The sequence below is a fragment of the Ursus americanus genome, chromosome 15 (genome assembly GCF_024610735.1).
Source record: "Ursus americanus isolate L20-20 chromosome 15, mUrsAme1.1.p, whole genome shotgun sequence".
In the NCBI taxonomy this organism is placed as follows: domain Eukaryota; kingdom Metazoa; phylum Chordata; class Mammalia; order Carnivora; family Ursidae; genus Ursus; species Ursus americanus.
The window spans coordinates 27,805,895-27,825,927 of NC_142141.1; the positions used below are offsets into that span (position 1 = coordinate 27,805,895).

The window sequence follows — 20,033 nt, forward strand, 5'->3', positions numbered from 1 at the left end:
TGCATAATCAGTGGGGCCACACTTGCTATTATTCTTAGCGAGACTACCTTTCCCATCTTTCTGTATCCACTCCTTGCTGTCCAGCCCATCTCACCCCTGCTTGAAGAAGTAGGTAAAAAAAGTAATTATTTGACATCTGGACTAGGGAGAATTCTAGTATGGCATATATATGTGTGTATAATGATTATTTACTTAGAATGTGAGAGGGGATAATTTTTCTTCTTATTGTCAGCTCCAGAGTGAGGGAAAGAATTTGATGGCTGTCACCATTTTAATACTAAAGAAAAAATACAAATAGAATGCAACATTTTTAGAAGGTACAGGGTACCATGTTCTCTGTGATATCAAGTATATCAAAATAGAAATACGTAAAAAATAAGCATGTATGCCAGAAAAAGGATAAATTGATGTTAGTAATTTCTGGTGTTACAACTGTTTTTAAATGATTTTTCTGTTTTTCAGATTTTCTACAATGTGTATATATTCCCTTTTACCCCAATTCTTTACTGATTTAAAAATGGATACTCAATCATCCTACAGCATGGTTTGAGGATGAAAACACTGACAAGATGAGCATGTGTGATTACTACTAAAACTTCTCATATTCTCTTCTAGCCCTTACATATTAAATAATTATATTTCTTTGAATTATATATTAAATAAAGAAAATAACCTTTTTCCCACTTCTTAGTATTTTTTTGTTTCTCACCAGGTGGTCCAATCTATTATTATACAGCAGATAATTTATTATTAAAACATTCCATTAGAAGAAGATATGTAGTAATACGGATTCTGTGGCTTTTGTGTCAAGTTTGCAAAAGACTAATCACGTTGCTATATTGTGTACAGGAAACACCACAGACACACTTAATTTGCTTTTGTTTTTTCCTTTTAGACCATCAAAGTGAAAACCTACTAGGAAGCTAAAAAAAATTGGAACTTTGGAAGAAATACTAATCTTGGATAAAATTTATGTACTTAAAATCACAGCAATCACATTCTTCTTTGAATCATTTAAAAAAATTCATAGATAAGACAGGATGCTCCTTTACCTTGACGTAAGATACACAGCTGATGAACAAGATAAGAAAGAATTATACCAAAAATACCAAACCTCTGACCTCAAATCAGTGTACAGGATACACCATAAACTGGATATTCAAAATACTCTTTTATTCTCTCAGCTATTTCTAACTCTATCAGTTAATGACTGCTACCTGATAACTGATTTTTAAAAATGCGTTTAAGTTAGGCATCTAATAAATTACTAAAGTCAACAAAGGTTGTGCTTCTTTGTTCTTGAAGGAGATGAAAACATTTTCTTCTAATGAGTTTGTCCAATAAAAGTCTTATAGAAATGCACATACCCTTATTCGTTTTAATAAGTTTATTCTGAAGTACATAAAAAAATACACAATGCAATACACCTTATGTCAGACCATGCTGAAAACTTTATTGGAGTGATATGATACATGTTTCAGGACAGTAGTTACTATACACAGTATTTTCCTTTTTAATCAAATGGATACGATTCTTCACACTGTCTGTTAACAATTTTACAGCCTCACAGTAGTAATACACAGTACACCATTCTCTTCACAGGCCAATGTTTCCTAATGAAGAAAGCAGAGAGAGAGCTGTTGCATTCTGCCATAAGGCCAAGAGGTGTCAGAATTAAATGCCAAGTATCAGGATGTCCTGTGTGAAATGATTCCAGTATGAAGAAGATTTGATGTGTTGCTGCTTCAAATGATTGTTTTTACTTGAGACAATGTACACTAAACTCCAGGAAATTAGCCCAGCTAATAAGCAAGTAAAAATATATTTTTATTTAATCAACAATCTACTTGTGCAAAGTACATGTGTTGCTATGGCATGTGGGTATGATGTGGTCTAAGGAAGCTTGTGGTATTTTGAGGAGGGTGTATATATAAAAGATAAACAGCTTCATTTCCTCCCCCTCCCCCTGCCTGCCTATCTATCTATCTATCTATCTATCTATCTATCTATCTATCTATCTATCATCTATCTATCTATCTATCTATCTATCTATCATCTATCTATCTATCTATTTTTTTCTGTCTCTCAAGACGTAAGATGCCTCAGAGGCATGACAGGAAGCCTGCCACCTAGCACTGGACCTACCATGCTACCATCTCTCAGAAAGCCATGATCAGTTTCTGTGTGGGGCTCCCCTTCTGCTTGGCTACTCTGTGGAGGAACAATGATGTTTAGTTTTCCTCATTCAATCTCTCTCTTAAGAAATGGGGGTGGGAACTAGTAATGTCAACAGGGAATTATTCAAGAGGACACCTGGCTTTCATTCTGTGTTACTGGGAAGATGTCTCTTTAAAATTTTGTCCTCCAACTATATGCATAGATCAAACTGAAATAAAAAATTAAGCATTGAGTCTCAGTCTTTTTCAGAAGAGCTTCTAAAATTCCACTTAGTCCTTTTTTTTTTCATAAAGATGTGATTAAAATATGGTAAAATCAAATATCATCATAGGAGTGGCTCTGGTCCCTAGTTTACCGCCATGGTTTCCGTGGTGTGTCAGATAATTAAAGGATTTCCAAGTCTCAACTCACCAGAAAAAAACATGCAACCACGCAAGGTCCTGCAAGGGGCACGAGGCTTATAATGGCCTTGCCAAGGAAGTTCCAAAGCAAAACAAAACGTCCTCAGTGTGCACTTGAGAATAGAAGAGACCAACTGGAAGGCAGAAGGCAGAGATCTTGCAAATGGGCTCTGGCTCCTGCTGCCCAGTCCTCACAGCATGGAAATTCTCCAGCCAGTGACAGGAGGCAAATGCAAGGAAGTTTTAGGTAAAGTTCTGCACTCATTAGTTATGGGGGAAAGGTTTTGATATATTTAAAAAGGCAAAAAAAAAAAAAAAAAAAAGCCGACCTCAAAGCAGAGTACATTTGAAGCGATAACTCACCCTTGCATATTTTTCAGTATGGTAAATTTTCAGCAAGAAATGCTTCTGTGTATATCTGATAGGGGGTGGGGCCAGGCTGATCTGGGGTGCAGCGATTCAGGGGTTAAGCTCAGGCCTTTTATAGAGGCAGAACTATCCATCCCCATCAGTTCAGACCTGGACCTCCTGGTGTCAGATGTCACAGGGGACAATGGGCCTGGGGGACACATGCTCCTTCAGGTTTCCTCAAGGTAGATGGTAAAAGGCTGTTACTTGGAATTTTTAAATTCAAGGTTTAATTTTATTATGAGGATCAAAGATACTGACTTGTTCATCAGATTACGATGTTAGATGTTAGCTCTATTTTTATTGTTTTACATAAGATGTTGCACAATAGTGCTTCCATTTGGGAAACAGCAGAATTGAGCCCTTTGTGATGTACTGCAGAGTTAACATCTAGGGCTGGTTTCAGAAGTTCTGCATAGGAGAGGTTTAGGGACAGCAGTTTGATATGAAAAGGGTTGCTGGGTGGACTCATCTTGAAGCTGTGTTTTCACTAAAAAATCTGCTGTTTACAGTTAATTTACATTAAAAAATAGCATCAGTCTGAAGATTTTAGAGCCCTCTTTTAATTTTTTGGATTATTATGTTCATGGGTGAGGATGGAGATTGTGGGGTGTTGATGGCTACATCCTACCAGCCCTTCCCACAACCCTTGGCATAGTTGTTGACAGCGTTCCACAACGGCTGGTAAATCTGTGAAAGATATTCCTTCTCTGAAGTACAAGGCATTTTGTCCCTATTACATTATGCTTATATCATGTCATGCCTTTAGAGTGTCAGCGGAGAACCGAGGCCTGAAATCCTGCATAAACGATCAGTTCACTGAAGCTGGTATTCACAGCAAACAGAGAGCACATGTAAACAGATTTTTCTCCAACAGTCTTCTTGAAAATCTCCCTTGGTGGTGGTGGTGGGGGGAGGGGGGATGACTAATGTAGAGGACTTGAGAAGCGTTGAAAATAAATGAAGGATGCAGAGGATATCATTTTGTAAAAAAGGATTTGCCAGAAGCCTCTTTATTTGAACAATAACGTGACCGCACCAAGCCCATGAATCATGCTCCGAGCCTGGGTCTTCCCTAGTTTTCTCAGTGTTGTGCCAAGCAAGACAGTTCATTTGCACGGAGCAGATTACCACATGTTTGACAAAGACATTATCCTCTACGAAAGCACACTGCTGGGAGCTGGAGGGGCGGCTTTTCGCCCTACAAGCTGTGGCGCTTTCAGGGGACGCCTGGGTAGAATGCGGGCTCACGGCTGCTACGACCCAGCTTTTGTCAAAGACGGTGCAACTACCTTCTGCTTTTGGTGCACATATTTGTTTTCCAATTGAGTCTAGATATTGGTTTTGTAAAAGGAAAAGACAATATATATATATTTATAGGTATTTGCATGTGTAGGTACATTTATTATTGTTGAGTAAGCATCAAATTTTGCAAAAATATCTCCCCCTACAAGCCTCATTTTAAGCATCCTGATGACATGGAATTGTCAGAGATGAAATTGTGCATGACTCTAAGGCTCAGAGAAAACGACTGAATTTCAAATTGGATCATAGAAATTACAAATATTTGCAAAGGATGGACTTTCACAATATTGTTTCAGGGCTCTGGATTCCTAGAGAAAGTAAAACAGCTTCTTTGTGGCTGTGAAGGTCTGATTTTCATTGTGTCATCCTTTATATTTTCTTGCTTTCAACTCCTTGCTTCTCCTGAAAGTTTATATCATTTTATTAATATTAAAGGAAGGCTGTAATTCTAGAAATTGAAATTGAAGAATGAGGGAAAACGTTATGTCTACTAGGCTTGAGATGAGCATTTAAAGCATAATTTGAGATATGATTATATTTTGTGCATTTATGTATGTATATATCTAACATGTTATATCTCTGTATCTCTGTATCTATTTATCTATCATCTACCTATTGTCTACTATTGTCACTATTATTGGTGTGCTGAAGCCAGCTCATACCGGTTCATGAGAGCTGACAGATCAATTTTCAGGAGTTTTGCAAGCTGGTTAGGGTTATATTCGTAGCTTGAACATGGCCATGGCAAGACTATTTAAATCATGGAAATTGGCAAATGATACAAATTGGGGATTTTTTTTTTCCTTCTGGAGAGCCAGTTGTTGAATAATTTACCAATATACCATTCTAAGTTTGGTCTGGAAAGGGACTTCATGCATATTTTAGTTCACAATGGAAGAAATAATCAATTTTGTAAGATACCAATGTTAAAAAAAAGTTTTTGGCATAAACTCATAGTCTTAAATAGCACTCACTTTTCTTATTAAGTGCTTTAGAATAAAATGATAAAGTTTAGTATATTCCTTAATCATTGACTGTGTTTTAGTACATTTGTACTGTTGACTTATTATTTTAATCAAAACCTCCACATGTATACATCTTTTAGATAGTTGCAGAACTGTGCACTGAAGTTAAAAATTAAAGAAAATGAATGAATGAATTAATGAAAATGGATGAATCAAACTTTTCTCGTTGGTGTAGTTTTTGTGTTTATTTTTTGTCATTTTGGTCAAACCCTGTCATTTGGTATTATTGAGGTATTTTGTATTTGATTTGTGTTTTTCCATTCGTGTGTGTGTACATGTGTGTTTACATACAGATGTTCACACATCTAAACACATAAAGCTCAACAAATAATAGGATTAGGGAAAAGGGATATCTGGTTCATTAAACATTCTTATTTGAAAACTGGGAACAACTTATATTAAAAACCGTGCCAGGCTTATAAGTAGCTATCTGATCTATCCCAGTGGCTCTTCCTGTCTTTTCTAACAAGTTCAAAATGGCATTGTTTCCACCTTTCCCCTCTGGGTTAACACCCTATTTGGTTGAAATGTGCCCATTCCTGTTTCAGTGAATGCTTTGCCTAGCAATCATAGAAGCCAAGTGTGAATTTAAGTTTACTTGTTCGATTTGCTTCTAAGAATGTGCTGAGATTGGAGCCAAGCTGCTGAGCAGGCTGTGCAATGTGGTGACTCTGAATAAGAGGAACCTGAGTTCTGTTGGGCAAAAAAAGAACAGGTGGGAAAAATGATTTCTGAACCTGGAGATAAGTAGTGGGAATGAAAGAAATTCCCGAAGTGACATTTCTGAACAATGACCAGCAGGAGGACATCAAATCTCTGGAAAGATTAAGGATTTCTTCTAGTATTGATGACCTCGGCACTCCGCAGGTGTGTGACTTTGATAGTTGGGATCTTAGAGGAAGATGCGGAGAGCCACGAGGGAAGATGACTCTGAGTCCTCGGAGAATTCCTTGGAAATTAGTTTTAAAAATTAAACCTATGGCATTTAGTTTCTCCCTTGATTTGATGCCTTCTGAGAAAAGTAGAGTCCAGGACTTTCTAGATAAGGTGCTGGACAGGTGCTGGTCTTGTGATGGTCATCCAGGTGGAGAGATGGAGTTGTTGCAGAAGTATCAGCAAATTTTACAGCAGTAGTTCACACATGCGGCTATGATACATTCATCCATTGTTATTTTCCTAAGAAACGGAGCAACCTACGAGCTTATGCTACAGTAGAGTTCAATGCACCATAATGATTACTTCAGGAGCAAAGAAGCTCATACAGAGCTGTGATATCTTTCTGTTGGTGCAAGGTTTCAAACCTAAGATTCTTTAAAATACATTTCTGGAGTCCTATTTAAATATTGATATGCCACACTAAAAAAGCAGTGGCTTCTTGGTAAAATGCAATACTGAAATGGAATACTGCCTTTCATAAAAATAAGAAATGTGTTTGGAAAATTAAATACCTTTTAAAAAATTAAACATAAACGTACTCTCACAGCTTGAGGGTTAAAATGAACCATGTGCCAAGGAGTTGAGAAAACTCCTACTTTGGGTTACATCCTGGGACCCCCTAACATTCAAAAGCCGCCCAGCAAAGATGACTTTGGCACCCCGTGACATCTGTCTACGCTGTCACATTCCATTCAGAAGCCATCTTAGCATATCCCACACACAACACGGCTTTTCATGACAAATCACTGGTATGCCCCACAAAACTGCTGTGAAGTGTTGTTTTCAGCATGAAAGTTTTGAGTTTTAGGGCTCATGTCAAAATTAAGCATGTTTTGTGAAAGCTTAAATTAATCCATTCAGTGAGCGGCCTTTATTTAAACAAGTCTATCTTCATTTTCCATCAGCTCAATTGTTTCCAAACACTTTGGGAAAAAAAACCAAAAAATTTTCCAAGTACAGAACCCAACACAAAGATGCTGAATGTACTCTCTGTGACTTAATTCTATTTTCAGTCCATATTTTATATATACTCTATCCAGGAAAATTTTCTCATTTGAATAGGGAGAAATGCTCTTTTTCAGTTAATTCCTTTTTTGTCATTTACAAATGCTGACTATCATGCTGAATGTGGATATCCATCAGGAATCAATGGAAAAAGCTTAATTTATCAATGATCATAAAAATCTTTTTATGCATTCCTTAAATACTCTGGATGCTGATTTAATATATAAACATATTTGCACAAGTTATTCTTCATCTTCAAAACACTTTGTAATTTTACTTAACACAAATGAGTAATTATTAAAAATATTATGAGTAATATTAAAAATATTTTTCATCATTTTACAAAATATATCTTTATGGTATTATTTTTGGATCTTCCTTGATCTGTCATTTTCCAAGTGATTAATCCCTGATGGATTAAAGTTATGTGACTATGTCTTTAATTTTATCAATAAATTTCTTGTCACATATTTGAGGCAAACCTGAGGATAGATCATTGAATAATTCTTATTTTTTTCCTCCTGTAAAATATGTCATTTCTCCATTTTCTTCTTTAGTGGTCTTTTGAAGAATCCAATCTGTGGAGAAAATACCAAACATAACACAATTAATTATTTGAATTTAGGTAATAAATACTAATTTCCTTGGATAAAATTTAATACTATGTTAGTGATTCTGGGCATACAAATAATTAATATAATTGAGAAGTTTTTTTTTTCATTGTCCTATTAAGTAACATTGTCAAGAAATGACATTTATCAAATTGCTATTTCATTTTAAACTTTTTTGTTGGTTAAATATATCATGATTTCTAGTAAAAACTCCTAGTAAAAATATATCATGTCTCCTAGTAAAAAAAAGTTAGTGGTGAACTAACTTAAAAAGGTTCTGGGAAAATATTTGGGAAGACATACAAACCACAGTTAGCTGGCACTTAATGGCACTTTGCCATCATCCGTTTTCTCAGGTGTGTTGCAGAGAAATCCCATCAAATAACTTGGTCACAAATTGAGGTCATTAGAGCTGGTGGGGAACCTGGCACAGGCACCATGGCTGAGGGGTAGGGTAGATTCGAGTTGTCTGGATTAACCTTAAATGTGTTAGAACATCTGACTTTATAGGCTTGACAGGAAGTGCCTCTTGAAAACATGCTGTATCGTCTGGATATGAAAAGGAACTCACTGAACGTAGAAGAAATTTCACATGGGGTGAATGTGGGTGACTTTTCATTATACTTTGTAATATGGGTCATTATAAAAATTATAAGTGCTTTATTTATTCCTATTGTACAGTACAATAAAAGTAAGTATAGGGGCTGGAAGGGACCTTTGTAATAATCTCATCGAAAATGTGGGTATTATTAAATAAAAGGAAATTAAGGGTCCTAGAGAAGTGTTTTTTTTAAGTCTGTGCATTTTTTTTTTTAACTTGAGAGTGGATTATAATAGTTCAAGCAGACAATGAGTTAATTCTTTGAAAGTATGGTACTTCCAAATCATTTTAATAATGAAGTTATGGTGAATTAAGCAAGGGAATAGTATATTTTTTAAAAATCATTATTGAATAATTGAGGGCTTGTATGCAGTTTTAAGTTAAAGAAGGTAACTTCTTTATTTATGTCTTCCACCATGACAGGGCTTTATGTCTTCCATTATGTCAGAATCTAGTTGGTGGGGGTAGAGGAGAGAAAGGTGACAACAGAAAAATAAACATGAAAAAACATTAAAAAACCCAATAAATTTGTCCTGCTTTGAATGGCAGTTCTGTATGTCTCAGGGTTTTTTCTTTGAGCCAACAATAAAAATTATGGATTCACAAACTATCAGGCCCCTTAACTTGTGCCTGCAGGTCTTGAGTTGAAAATAAATCAAACAAGGCTTTCACAGGAACATGTGGTGAATATAAGACTTTTCTCTCTTCTGTCCTGCCCTGCTCTCTCTCTCTTGTCCTTTCCCTCTCAAGTCTTTTTGCATCTTTTCAACCTTCCTTCGCTTTCACATACGAAATGCTCTGTTTTATTTTATTCTTAAGATTTATTTATTTATTTAAGAGTGAGAGAGAGAAAGAAAGAAGGAGAGCTAGTGGGGGTGGGGGAGAGAGGCAGAGGGAGGGGGAGAGAGAGACTCCCAAGCAGACTCCCTGCTGAGCACGGAGCCCCATGCACAGCTGCATCTCACAACCCTGAGATCATGACCTCAGCTGAAATCAAGAGTTGGTCGCTCAACCGACTGAGCCATTCAAGCACCCCTAAGTGCTCTATTTTAAAACTTAATTGTGCTATCTGAGATTTTCCACTCAACTAATTCTATTAACATGGGTTGTTAGTGGAAGTTGGGTCATAAGAGTGGAGACTAGGTGAATACAGTACATAGCTTCAGACTGGCTGGGGCCAATACCAGCTAAAATTAAGAACAAGTTAAGTTTGTTTTCAGCGCCCAGACTTACAACTTTCACTTTTCTTCTTTGTCTTTCCATATTTACTTATTAGTAAGTGCTAGATCTTATTTATGCTTTTCCCTAGTTCAAAACCCTATGGCAAAGGGTCAGATTCAATGGTACCTGGTAGAAATTATGTGCTTACTGACTATAATATGGAATAAATGTTGAATGAATACATTTAACTAGTATATAAAAGACTAGAAAATGGTGGTGCTATTCCCCACCCACATCTGCCAAGGATATGCATATTGGATGAGGAATAAAGCTTTAGGATTAGTAAATAAATCATCAGTGATGGGACTTCAGGCATCAGTATGAAATCAAGTTAAGAGAGAAAAACGCTCTGCTTTCTTAGGGCTTCTCTGTGAGCTGAGTCTCATTTCATTTTATTGGTTATATTGGCCTGACTGGGCTTCTCCCTCAACGTGTGGTCCTATATTCCAGAACATGTTTCTCAATTTACTTAAACCTGTGCCCCCTAAAAGCCTTCTCTCTTCAATATTAAGTATATTAAGCTACTATTAGGATTTTGAAAAACTTCAATTTCTACCGTGTGTACTGCAAGGATAAATTCTATAAAGACAATGCTCTTTGAAATAGATTCACAGCTCCAGGAAGAATCTTTGGCCTGTTCCCTGTATGGAGTCTGGGCGTTCCAATGAATTTCCAGAGTGGTCAGATTTGGAAGAAGAAGGAAGAAGGGGTAGTCCTGAGGTTTCTGCTCCAGGTCTAATTACTGTAAAAAGATCCCTGGGGTAAGAGTAGCTCTTCTGAGCCTACTGCAGACCAAATACATGCTTCAGGGAAGTTCCACATGGCTTTAAAGTGGGAAGAGGGGCAATTAATCTTTTTGGTATAATGGAGCTGCCAAAAGTCTGAAATCCAACCAGGGACTCTCATTCCAAAACAAAATATTTTTATATATTTCAGAGAGTTCCTGACTGTGTCGAAAAAAACCCAAGTCCTGGAACTCCAGAATAAGGAGCCCTGCCCTGTAGCCTCTAGCAGTGGGAGATACTGGAAAAGGATGGGCTTTGCTGATAGATCATTGCTTCCATCCAATCCTTTACTAGCTGGTAATCTTGGGAGAGTTACTTAAATTCTCTTTGCTTTAACGTCATCAACTATAACATGTAGTTAAAATACTTAGTTGAAAAGGTTGTAAGCACAACAGAGTGAATAAAAGCAAGAAAGAACACAAAGCAAGGGGTTAACAGTGTTGGCAAGGAAGTAAAATGGTCTGGATTTAGGTCCTTACTCTGAATCTGATAAACCATGTGGCCTTGGGGAATATATTTAACTCTTGTACATCTCAGTGTCTCATTAACAAAATGAGGTTCATAGCCGTGTCTTTCTCAGAGGGTTGACGTTAACATTAAAGTGGAAAAGTTTAAAACAGTTCCTGGCATGTAGAAAGCACTCAGCATGTCCTAATTTTCTTCCCTTCCACTGTGGAGTCGATGGTCTGATCTCTGGATCTCCCACTGAAGTGGCTGAACTAACTGCACCTACTGGTCAGAACAGCCCAAAGGTTGCTAAATGACCTTCCTTCCTGGGCCTAAAGAGATCCAAGAAGCCAGTAGCGCGTATCAACGAAACATTTACTGGATGGAAGAATGTGTTTATTTTTACTTTTATGCTTCTTCAGACTGGTGACCAAAAAAAACCCCAGATGGATAAAACTTGTTTTAAGCAGAGATATGCCACCAGAGAAAACCTATCCAAATATCATCTCTGGCTTTCCTTTTCCCTTGTCAGCTGTGTCTGAAAACTACACAGGCAGGCAGGTTCAGTGCTCAGAACAGAAGAGCACACTGAAAGAAATCAACTGTAAAACTCTCTCTGGAATACAGGTGCAGAAGTGAAGAAACCACATTCCTTGTTTCAAGCACAACCTCGACACCACTAAGCCAGGTCTCGGGTACCACGGTGTGGCAAAGCCAGGTATTACAGACAGAGCACTGATAACCCTGCAGAGCAGGGGGAGGAACTGGAGGTCTGAGAAAGCGAGGAATTCTGTCTCAAGGACTTTGCTGGAGAAAAGCTGTGGTTTCTATTCACTGAACTAAATGCTACTAACTTACATCTTTAACATGGCTTTGTGTATCATCTTCTCTGAGTGTAATCCCCCACAAACCAGGAAGTTAGGCGTTGTGAGTCAAAAAGGGTAGAAACAGTTGGCAATTCGGTGGGACAGAAATTTATTATTTAAACTATTTGATTGAAAGAGAAATTCTGCTGCTCAGGTATTAAGAAAAATGAATATGTAACCACGACCTGTATTTTTAGCAGAGTTTAGCTATTTGGTAAAACAATTTGGTAAAATATAGGGTGGTGTTATGTTAGAATAAATACCAATTTGATGTTTCATTGGAAAAACATTAAATTCAACTTTTTGATGGCATCTTATTCTCTGTTAAATTTAGTGTAATTGCTATCATCTCAGTTCTGCTTAATTTGAAAATGATAGAGCTAAGAGTTTGAAAAATCTCACACACCTCAGTATAGCAAAATATCTATGTAAATATACGGATTTACCCAATAGAAATAGTTTTACAAGAGGATTTGAAATAGGAGTCAGTGAAACAGTAAGATTTCTCTTTCATCAACTAACTAACAAATTTCTCCTCTCTCACTCAAGCACATAGCTATTGCATAAAACATGGCATATTTCTTTATATATTAAAGAAATCTTAGTTTTTAAGATAACACAGAGATAACGTATTTGGACAAGGCTCATCTTAACCATTCTACTGTTTATTATTCTTAAACTGACATAGGAATTCATTTTGTTCTTTTTTTAAATAAAAGTTTTCATTTTTCTTTACTTATAAAAGTAATGCATACTTAGTTTACAGTTCTCAATGTTATAGACATATAAAGGTCTTTTATAATCCCAACCTCCAGAGAGATCCATTAAGATTTTTGGATTTGTTTATTTATTTATTTATTTTACAAAACTGGGATCGAGTTGTGCACAATGTTTGGGATATACATTTTTCTTTTTTCTTTTGTCTTGGTCATCATCTCAATATTTTTAATGGCTGTATAATACCATATTACGCAGCATGGATAAATAATAATTTATTTCACCAATTTGCTGTTGATAGTTGAAACAGAAAGTCAAGGGAACTTTGGTGCTTACCTTCCACAGTGCTAATATGAGCAACATTAGTAGCAATAATCCAGCAAAAGCACTCAACAGGATGACCCATAATGGCACTCTGCCCGGCAGTCCATCTTTGGATATTTGAATAGCAAACTGAAATTTATTAAACAAGACTGTTAACATTGATAAACACCTGTTATAACTTCTGCTACATTGAGTTCTTGTAGGCTATAATTTTCCACCAAACAATATACTTAATCTGATTACTACATACAGAGAAAACGTTGAGTTTACATTTAAAAATGCCCTTCATCTATTCAAAATCTTTAAGCATGTCAAATTTATTATTACCCAAATATTTATAATCTTATGCTTTAGAAATATATACGTAAAGAGTAAACTGTCTATGAATCAGAATGCTTGGGAGCAGAGGTGAATTTAACTCAGTGAGAACCAAAAGTATTATATATTTTAAAGATTTATTGATTGACATTAGTGCATTATCATCATGGTAAAAGCTTAGGCTGGAGCATTACCACAGGTCGTTGACATAAAAAACCTGAGTAGGTCTTCTTCTAATGCTAATTTTTATGTGCTTTATTTTTTTGCCTACAAATTAGATATAATTTTCATATAGTAAAATACACAAATCTAAAGTGTAGAGGTAACATGAATTTTTGCACATATATTCACCCTCGTGTATTTTTATGAGACCACACTGTCTCTGCCAGTCGACTTATCTTTAGTCTGTACATTAGGTCTTAACTGAAGGAAAACTTTGAGGTGAAGAGCTGTTAGCGTTTCAGCTACTCCATGTGGCACCCACACCGCGGTGAGACTTGTCTGCCCTGGGTCTCATCCCTAGTTTCTGAGAAAAAAAAACTAACTCAGGGTAGATCTCAATGATGAATAACAGCTCAAGTTTTTGTGCCTGTTGTCACAGGGAACTTCTCAATTCCTAAAGCTAGCGGGAAGACTGGAGGTAAAAAAAAGAGAACAGGGGAGATATTTACATATATTGGATATGGATACAAACTCCTCAGATGGCTCCGTGTGGGTCACTGCTGGTGTCTGGGAATGCAGAGCCGGCACGAGTGTACACGTGCACAGAATAAGATCTTTTAAGACGATTTTAAATACATCTAAAACAATTCTCGGAACTGACGGATACAGAAGCTGAAATATGGGTGGGATCAGTGACTTCTCTAAGCTCACACAATTACAAAATGATCACTTTTAGTAATTTTAACAATGTAGGTATTATTTTCCTTTAGGATAAGGTGTTGAATAATAGTTCCATGGCGAATTTTAAACTAACATTTAGGGGAAATAAAGCAAATTATAAAATTTCAACAAAACATATCCAGGAATCAAGTGTACTCTTTTCCTATTATATAATATATACTCATTTTTTGGGGGGTGCTTATTGGTAAAATTTTGGCTTCTTTGCATGTGGAACAGCTTTGCATTTATCAGTGTTCTTTATAATGTAAGTAAACATTACATGCATATATTCTTTAAAGGTGAATACTTACCAGGGGTCATTGATATTGGAATTATTTGAAATAAGTATTAATTTGAAATAAGAAATTTTTATTTTATTTTATTTTTTTTAATTATTTTTTTTTTAAGATTTTATTTATTTATTCGATAGAGATAGAGACAGCCAGCGAGAGAGGGAAACAAGCAGGGGGAGTGGGAGAGGAAGAAGCAGGCTCCCAGCGGAGGAGCCTGATGTGGGGCTCGATCCCATAACGCCGGGATCACGCCCTGAGCCAAAGGCAGACGCTTAACCGCTGTGCCACCCAGGCGCCCCATGAAATAAGAAATTTTTAAACAACATCTGAATGTTAGGTAGCTTCCAAATAAAATTATATGGCTCATACTATCCACATGGGATATTTAAACTCTCCCATGATAAGAGGAGAAATGCTTACATATCCACATCTGAATACATCCTCTGGCCTTATTTTATAATAAAACAAGAGGAAAAACCTCAAACCATTTTATTTTTACCAAGGACTGAAGTGTGAATTTGTCTGAGGGAATAATATTTCATTTTTGCTTCAGATTTCCCAATGACTAAATGAAGAAAACCTTTCAAAACCTAACATTTATTTCTGTACAGTGTACAGTCACTTTCTGTAAAGTGTTTTTCAAGTCTGCTCTCCGGATGTCAACTGCATTTTATAATGTCAGTTTTTAAGGAGGAAAATTACAAATGCATCATTCGTTATCAAGGTGAAAGTAAAAACATCAATTTATTGTGATAGTTACAAGCAGTAAAGTCAAACATGGCATGTTAATTGTAAATATCATGGCATTTCCCAGTTTCTTACAAAGAAGACTAAATCACACTTGAAGCTAATTAAGTATAATTTGAAGCAAAAAGTGTCTGTTACTTAGTGACTAGCTAGTTACTGCTTTAGGTTCTATAAGCAATTATAAAACATTATATCACAAAATTCAGAGTGAAATGTGTAATGTTTCAAAACTTAGAGTTGCACTTACCTCTCTTTTTTGATTGCCAGTACTTAAAATCAGTGATGTGTTTTCACTCTGAAGGTCTGCCCTTACAGTAAGATTTAAGCTGGAAAAACGTGCCTGAAAAGCAAATAGGATTTATTTGCAATATATTATGCTAATCACGGTGAGAGCTAGTCATGTTTGAGTAGTGCAATTTTTAAAATTGAGATATTCCTGAGAGATTTAAAAACACTGGTTTTGTTAACTTCCAAATAGAACTGGTGGTTTCCAATGATGACCCAGCCCTCTTCTCTCCACTCAAGTTGTCACCTAGGTCCTTGTTACAGAATGGAACAATTTCCTAAATCATTTTCTTCAGATTTATCCTTAGCAAAAACAAACCTCAAACCCTGCCCCCTTTTCATGTAGCTAGGTATGAAATAGCTACACTCTGGTAATTAAGTTTATATAGGAGCTTGTGTGGGATTAAGCACGAAACTGCCAATATCCAACAGTTTGTGACTTATAAAAATTGCAACTTAATATGATCGAACCTAAAAAATGGAAATTTCGTATAATTAACCAAACACTTCTAAGAGAGAAAGAAACCATACAAAATACAATGGATTAAGTTTTAAAGTTAGCTTGTTGTCAGATAGATTTGACTATTAGGAGCTAAAAAATGTCCTCCTATTTATATGTGGTATATATAAATGTGTGTATAGATATATAGTATATATAAATTGTGTTTATATACAGTATATATAAATGTGTGTGCATGCATGTGTGTATATATATAAAGTCTGATCTAATACAAAGAGTCCATAATACGTGTTAGCTCTATTTGTTGTTAATGGTATCAAGGAGTCAAGCACTGTCTCTCTATAATTCTTTGTCCCTTAACTTAGTTCTACAGTATTAAGATAAATGCAAACTTTGATACTGTATAGGTGTTTATTTCTAGAGGTACAAAAAAAAAAAGAATAAGAGAGACTGAAAAAAATTATTTATCTGGAAGGGGATCTTGGGGATAACTTAGTTAATAATAAACAAGGAAAATGAGACCCAAATAGTTGGTTAAGTAGAGCTGGGGCTTGGACCACATTTTTTTACACTTCCAGTTCTTTCTACAGAATCACTCTGCTTTGCATATACTAAGTAATGAGCAAACATTTGTTAACATAATCCAGTAATTGCAGAGAACAATGCAATCACTTACTTTGATAAAAGTCGGTTTCCATAAGATAAGTGAAACATTCACTTGGCTCATGTCAGAAGGAATCAAATTACACGTAATTGTAGCAAATTTACACATACTGCAGTCCTGTTTAAATGTTCAGAGGTATATATTAGTATCTTTGTCATTTGGCAAAAAGATGCCATATTAAAATATTCTAGAAGAGAGCTATTTTTAGGTTGATATTGAATTTATTCACTTAAAAAACGAGGTAAAACTAGCACTTGTCTTCGTTATCTGAATTTACCGGAATTGTGCCTCGTTTGAGATCTTCAGGTTTGGATATAATCGTTTTCTTCCCAGAGTTGACACCAAGAGGGTCCTGAAGGCTACTGGGTCTGCAGTTTGCATTCTAAGAAGTGAAAATATTTCTTTTATCAGACAATGCCAGATGTCAGAGGGAAAAACGACGTGGTACGATAACATGAAGAATCTGAGTGATAGCCATTGTCACAGATGAAAGATTCATCTTCGGGAGTGTGGAATATGGAAGAAGCTATTCTGTAGCAGCCATATACACCCACTCCCAGATAATAATTACTGTTAGCATGCTACTTTTGAATTGTAATAGGTATCAGGGAGGTCGTTAGCGAAAAGGCAGGATGCTAGCGGAACTTACTATCGTGTAAGTAACATACTCATTAATTTATTGTTTTCATCAAATATTAGTTGTAAATTCCCATAATACAGAGAGAGAAAAGAAATTAAAACTATACTGGAAAAAAAAGGGTCAGCCATCGTATGATGGCTCATACGATGGTTTGTGAAACAAACAAAAAAAGAAAGGGGCTTTCATCTGTATTTGTGCATTCATCCAATAATATTTTAGAAGTCTCTAAACACCAAGGGTAAACTACTTGGTCTATGTGGGAGGAAGATGTAAGTAAGCAGCCCTATAAATGTTAAGATGCCATGTTTATACGACAGTTCATTCTTGAATTGTTTTTCTAGACTTACTCTAATAAACCTTTCATTCATCAAGACTCTCTACATCCTTGATAATAGGTAATAAGGATAAAGTTCATAAGTAATAGGAAAAGTACAATTTTAGGGGTGCCCGGGTGGCACAGCGGTTGAGCGTCTGCCTTCGGCTCAGGGCGTGATCCCGGCGTTGTGGGATTGAGCCCCACATCAGGCTCCTCCGCTATGAGCCTGCTTCTTCCTCTCCCACTCCCCCTGCTTGTGTTCCCTCTCTCGCTGGCTGTCTCTATCTCTGTCGAATAAATAAATAAAAAATCTTAAAAAAAAAAGGAAAAGTACAATTTTAGTCTTTCTACATCCACACAAACCTGCTTTTTTGGATTAGAGAGAAATGGTAGAGATTTAATTTTTCCTTGCATTTAGGAAAACATTTAAATATTATAATCCAACTATCACTGTTTCTACTTCTTGATTTCTGAGAATATTTTTACCTAAAAAAATCTCTGAAGAGAAGACAGATTGTCAAATGCTGATAATATACATGCATTACTTCAATATTTATTGTGATTTTCTATGTCTTAGAGACTGAACCATAACAATTTACCACATTGACTCATTCAAAGCTATAGGTCCAAAGTGAGTGTGATATTGCTATTGTTTGGGGTAAGTGAGTCAAAAGTACTGTACCGTTTTATGCGCAGCTGTGTAAGTGCTTAGGAACAATGAAAAAGTCTCCTTATAGAGCTGTTTGATCACCTCAAACAATTAAAGCTGTAACAATCATTTTAAGGCGCAAGTCAACAAGCAATTATCTAAAATCTACTCTAGTAGATTGAATAGTATTCCAAAAGACATGCTCAAGTCCTAGCACCTGGAACCTGTGAATGTGACCTTATTTGGAAAAAGGGTCATTTTGGGGTGCCTCGGTGGCTTAGTTGGTTAAGTTTCTGCTTTCAGCTCAGGTCATGATCTCCAGATCCTGTAACTGAGTCCCAAGTCCGGAATAGGGCTCCCTGCACCGCGGGGAGTCTGCTTCTCCCTCTGCCCCTCCCCTTGCTCCTGTGTTCTCTCTCTCTCCCTCTCAGATAAATAAATAAAATCTTAAAAAAAAAAAAAAAAGGGAACAGGGTCATTGCAGATGTAATTAAGGATCTCCAGATGAGGTCCTTCTGGATTTAGGATGGGCTCTAAATTCACTGATGAGTGTGCTGTAAGAAACAGAAGAGGCAAAGACACAGAAACACAAAGAAGACAGGCATGTGAAGACAGAGGCAGGCTGCAGTTAGCTGCCTCAAGCTAAGGCATGCCACCTGTTGACAGCAGCCCCAAGAAATTAGGAGAGAGGCATGGCACAGATTCTCCCTGTGAGCCTCCAGTGGGAGCAAACAGTGTTGACACCTTGATTGTAGACTCTGGCCTCCAGGACTGTGAAAGAATACATTTCTGTTGTTTCTAGCCACCCAGTTGGGGTAAACTGTTACCACAGTAGTTGTAGGAAACTAATACATCTACTAAGTAGCTAGTGGAAGTTATTGCTATTATTTAAAATTTTCTAAATGCTTCTCCAGGTCACTTTGGTAAAGCTCTTTATGGCAAGTGTCCTGCAGAACAAAAGGCTTTAAATACAAATTGAAAAAGATAACAATTATGATGTAATTCCAAGGCAAACATGACTTACATTAGAAGATGACCATCCACTTGGGTATAGCACGGGATAACCATCTGATGTCAAGTTGGGAAATGAAACTGACAGTTTAAGTTCCGGCATTGGAAAATGTCCACTCTTTCTAATCTATAGGAAAAAAAAAAAATGTAACCCTCTCTTCCTCTTCCAACAGCATCCTTCCTGTATTAGGTAGGACATCTGTTCTTAATTGATGAATTAAGTTGTATAATATTTTGAATCTGAAAGTGAATGCAGACAGTTTATGGCACTGGATAGAGAACTGGCATAATTAAACAAGCAAAAAATAGGGATGTTTAATAGTGATCGTATGTATCGGTTACAGTGTATACTGTTCCTTCATCCTCCCACTCCCAAGATAGGACTGGGATTAAGGAAAATCAGAATGAAATTTCTTTATGCTCATCATGTTTTTGGACATACTAGTCTTTTTGGAGGTGGGAAAGAGGGAGAACATTTGCTTGATCCACTCAGAACAGGTGAGCATATTTTGTTTGCCTCAACCAGCTTGCCATAACTCCCTAAGCCCAGAAATCATTTCTCAGCCCAGCCCCATGGGATCTGCCACCACCGCACAGGCAAACCAGATACCCATTTGCTTCCCTTCACTATCCTATCTCCAGCTAGGGCACTGTGTCAATAATGATTGATAATCTAGTTGGATGAGAGTCCCATTGATTCTCCTCTCAATGCCCATCTGTTTTTATCCACTAAACCACAATTCCCACTTAATGTTACATCATGCCACCAAGGGTGAGTATAGCTCATAGGGAAGGAAAGCCAGGCAGGAAGAAATTCAGCAGGAAGCTGAATTTACCATTCAAAAGTCCTCATAGGTAGAAGAGGTGCAACTGAATTGGAGCAACCAGGTGCTATGGCCCTCCCTTCTTCCACTCAAGCAAAATTTCCAGGACCTATG

The 20,033-nt window shown here is 36.6% G+C and overlaps 1 protein-coding gene across 1 annotated transcript in view; it reads right to left on the minus strand.

Moving 5' to 3' along the window:
* Window positions 1–1,428: 1,428 nt before the first annotated feature.
* Window positions 1,429–20,033, minus strand: part of ITGA1 (integrin subunit alpha 1) — a 165,929-nt gene continuing 147,324 nt past the window's right edge. The window contains exons 24-29 of the mRNA XM_045815312.2: window positions 19,109–19,222; window positions 16,757–16,861; window positions 16,492–16,596; window positions 15,318–15,410; window positions 12,843–12,959; window positions 1,429–7,836 (exon numbers count right to left, since the gene is read on the minus strand). Of these exons, the coding sequence (XP_045671268.2) occupies window positions 7,792–7,836; window positions 12,843–12,959; window positions 15,318–15,410; window positions 16,492–16,596; window positions 16,757–16,861; window positions 19,109–19,222 (579 nt within the window). The 3' untranslated portion in view covers window positions 1,429–7,791. The remainder of the gene's footprint in view (window positions 7,837–12,842; window positions 12,960–15,317; window positions 15,411–16,491; window positions 16,597–16,756; window positions 16,862–19,108; window positions 19,223–20,033) is intronic.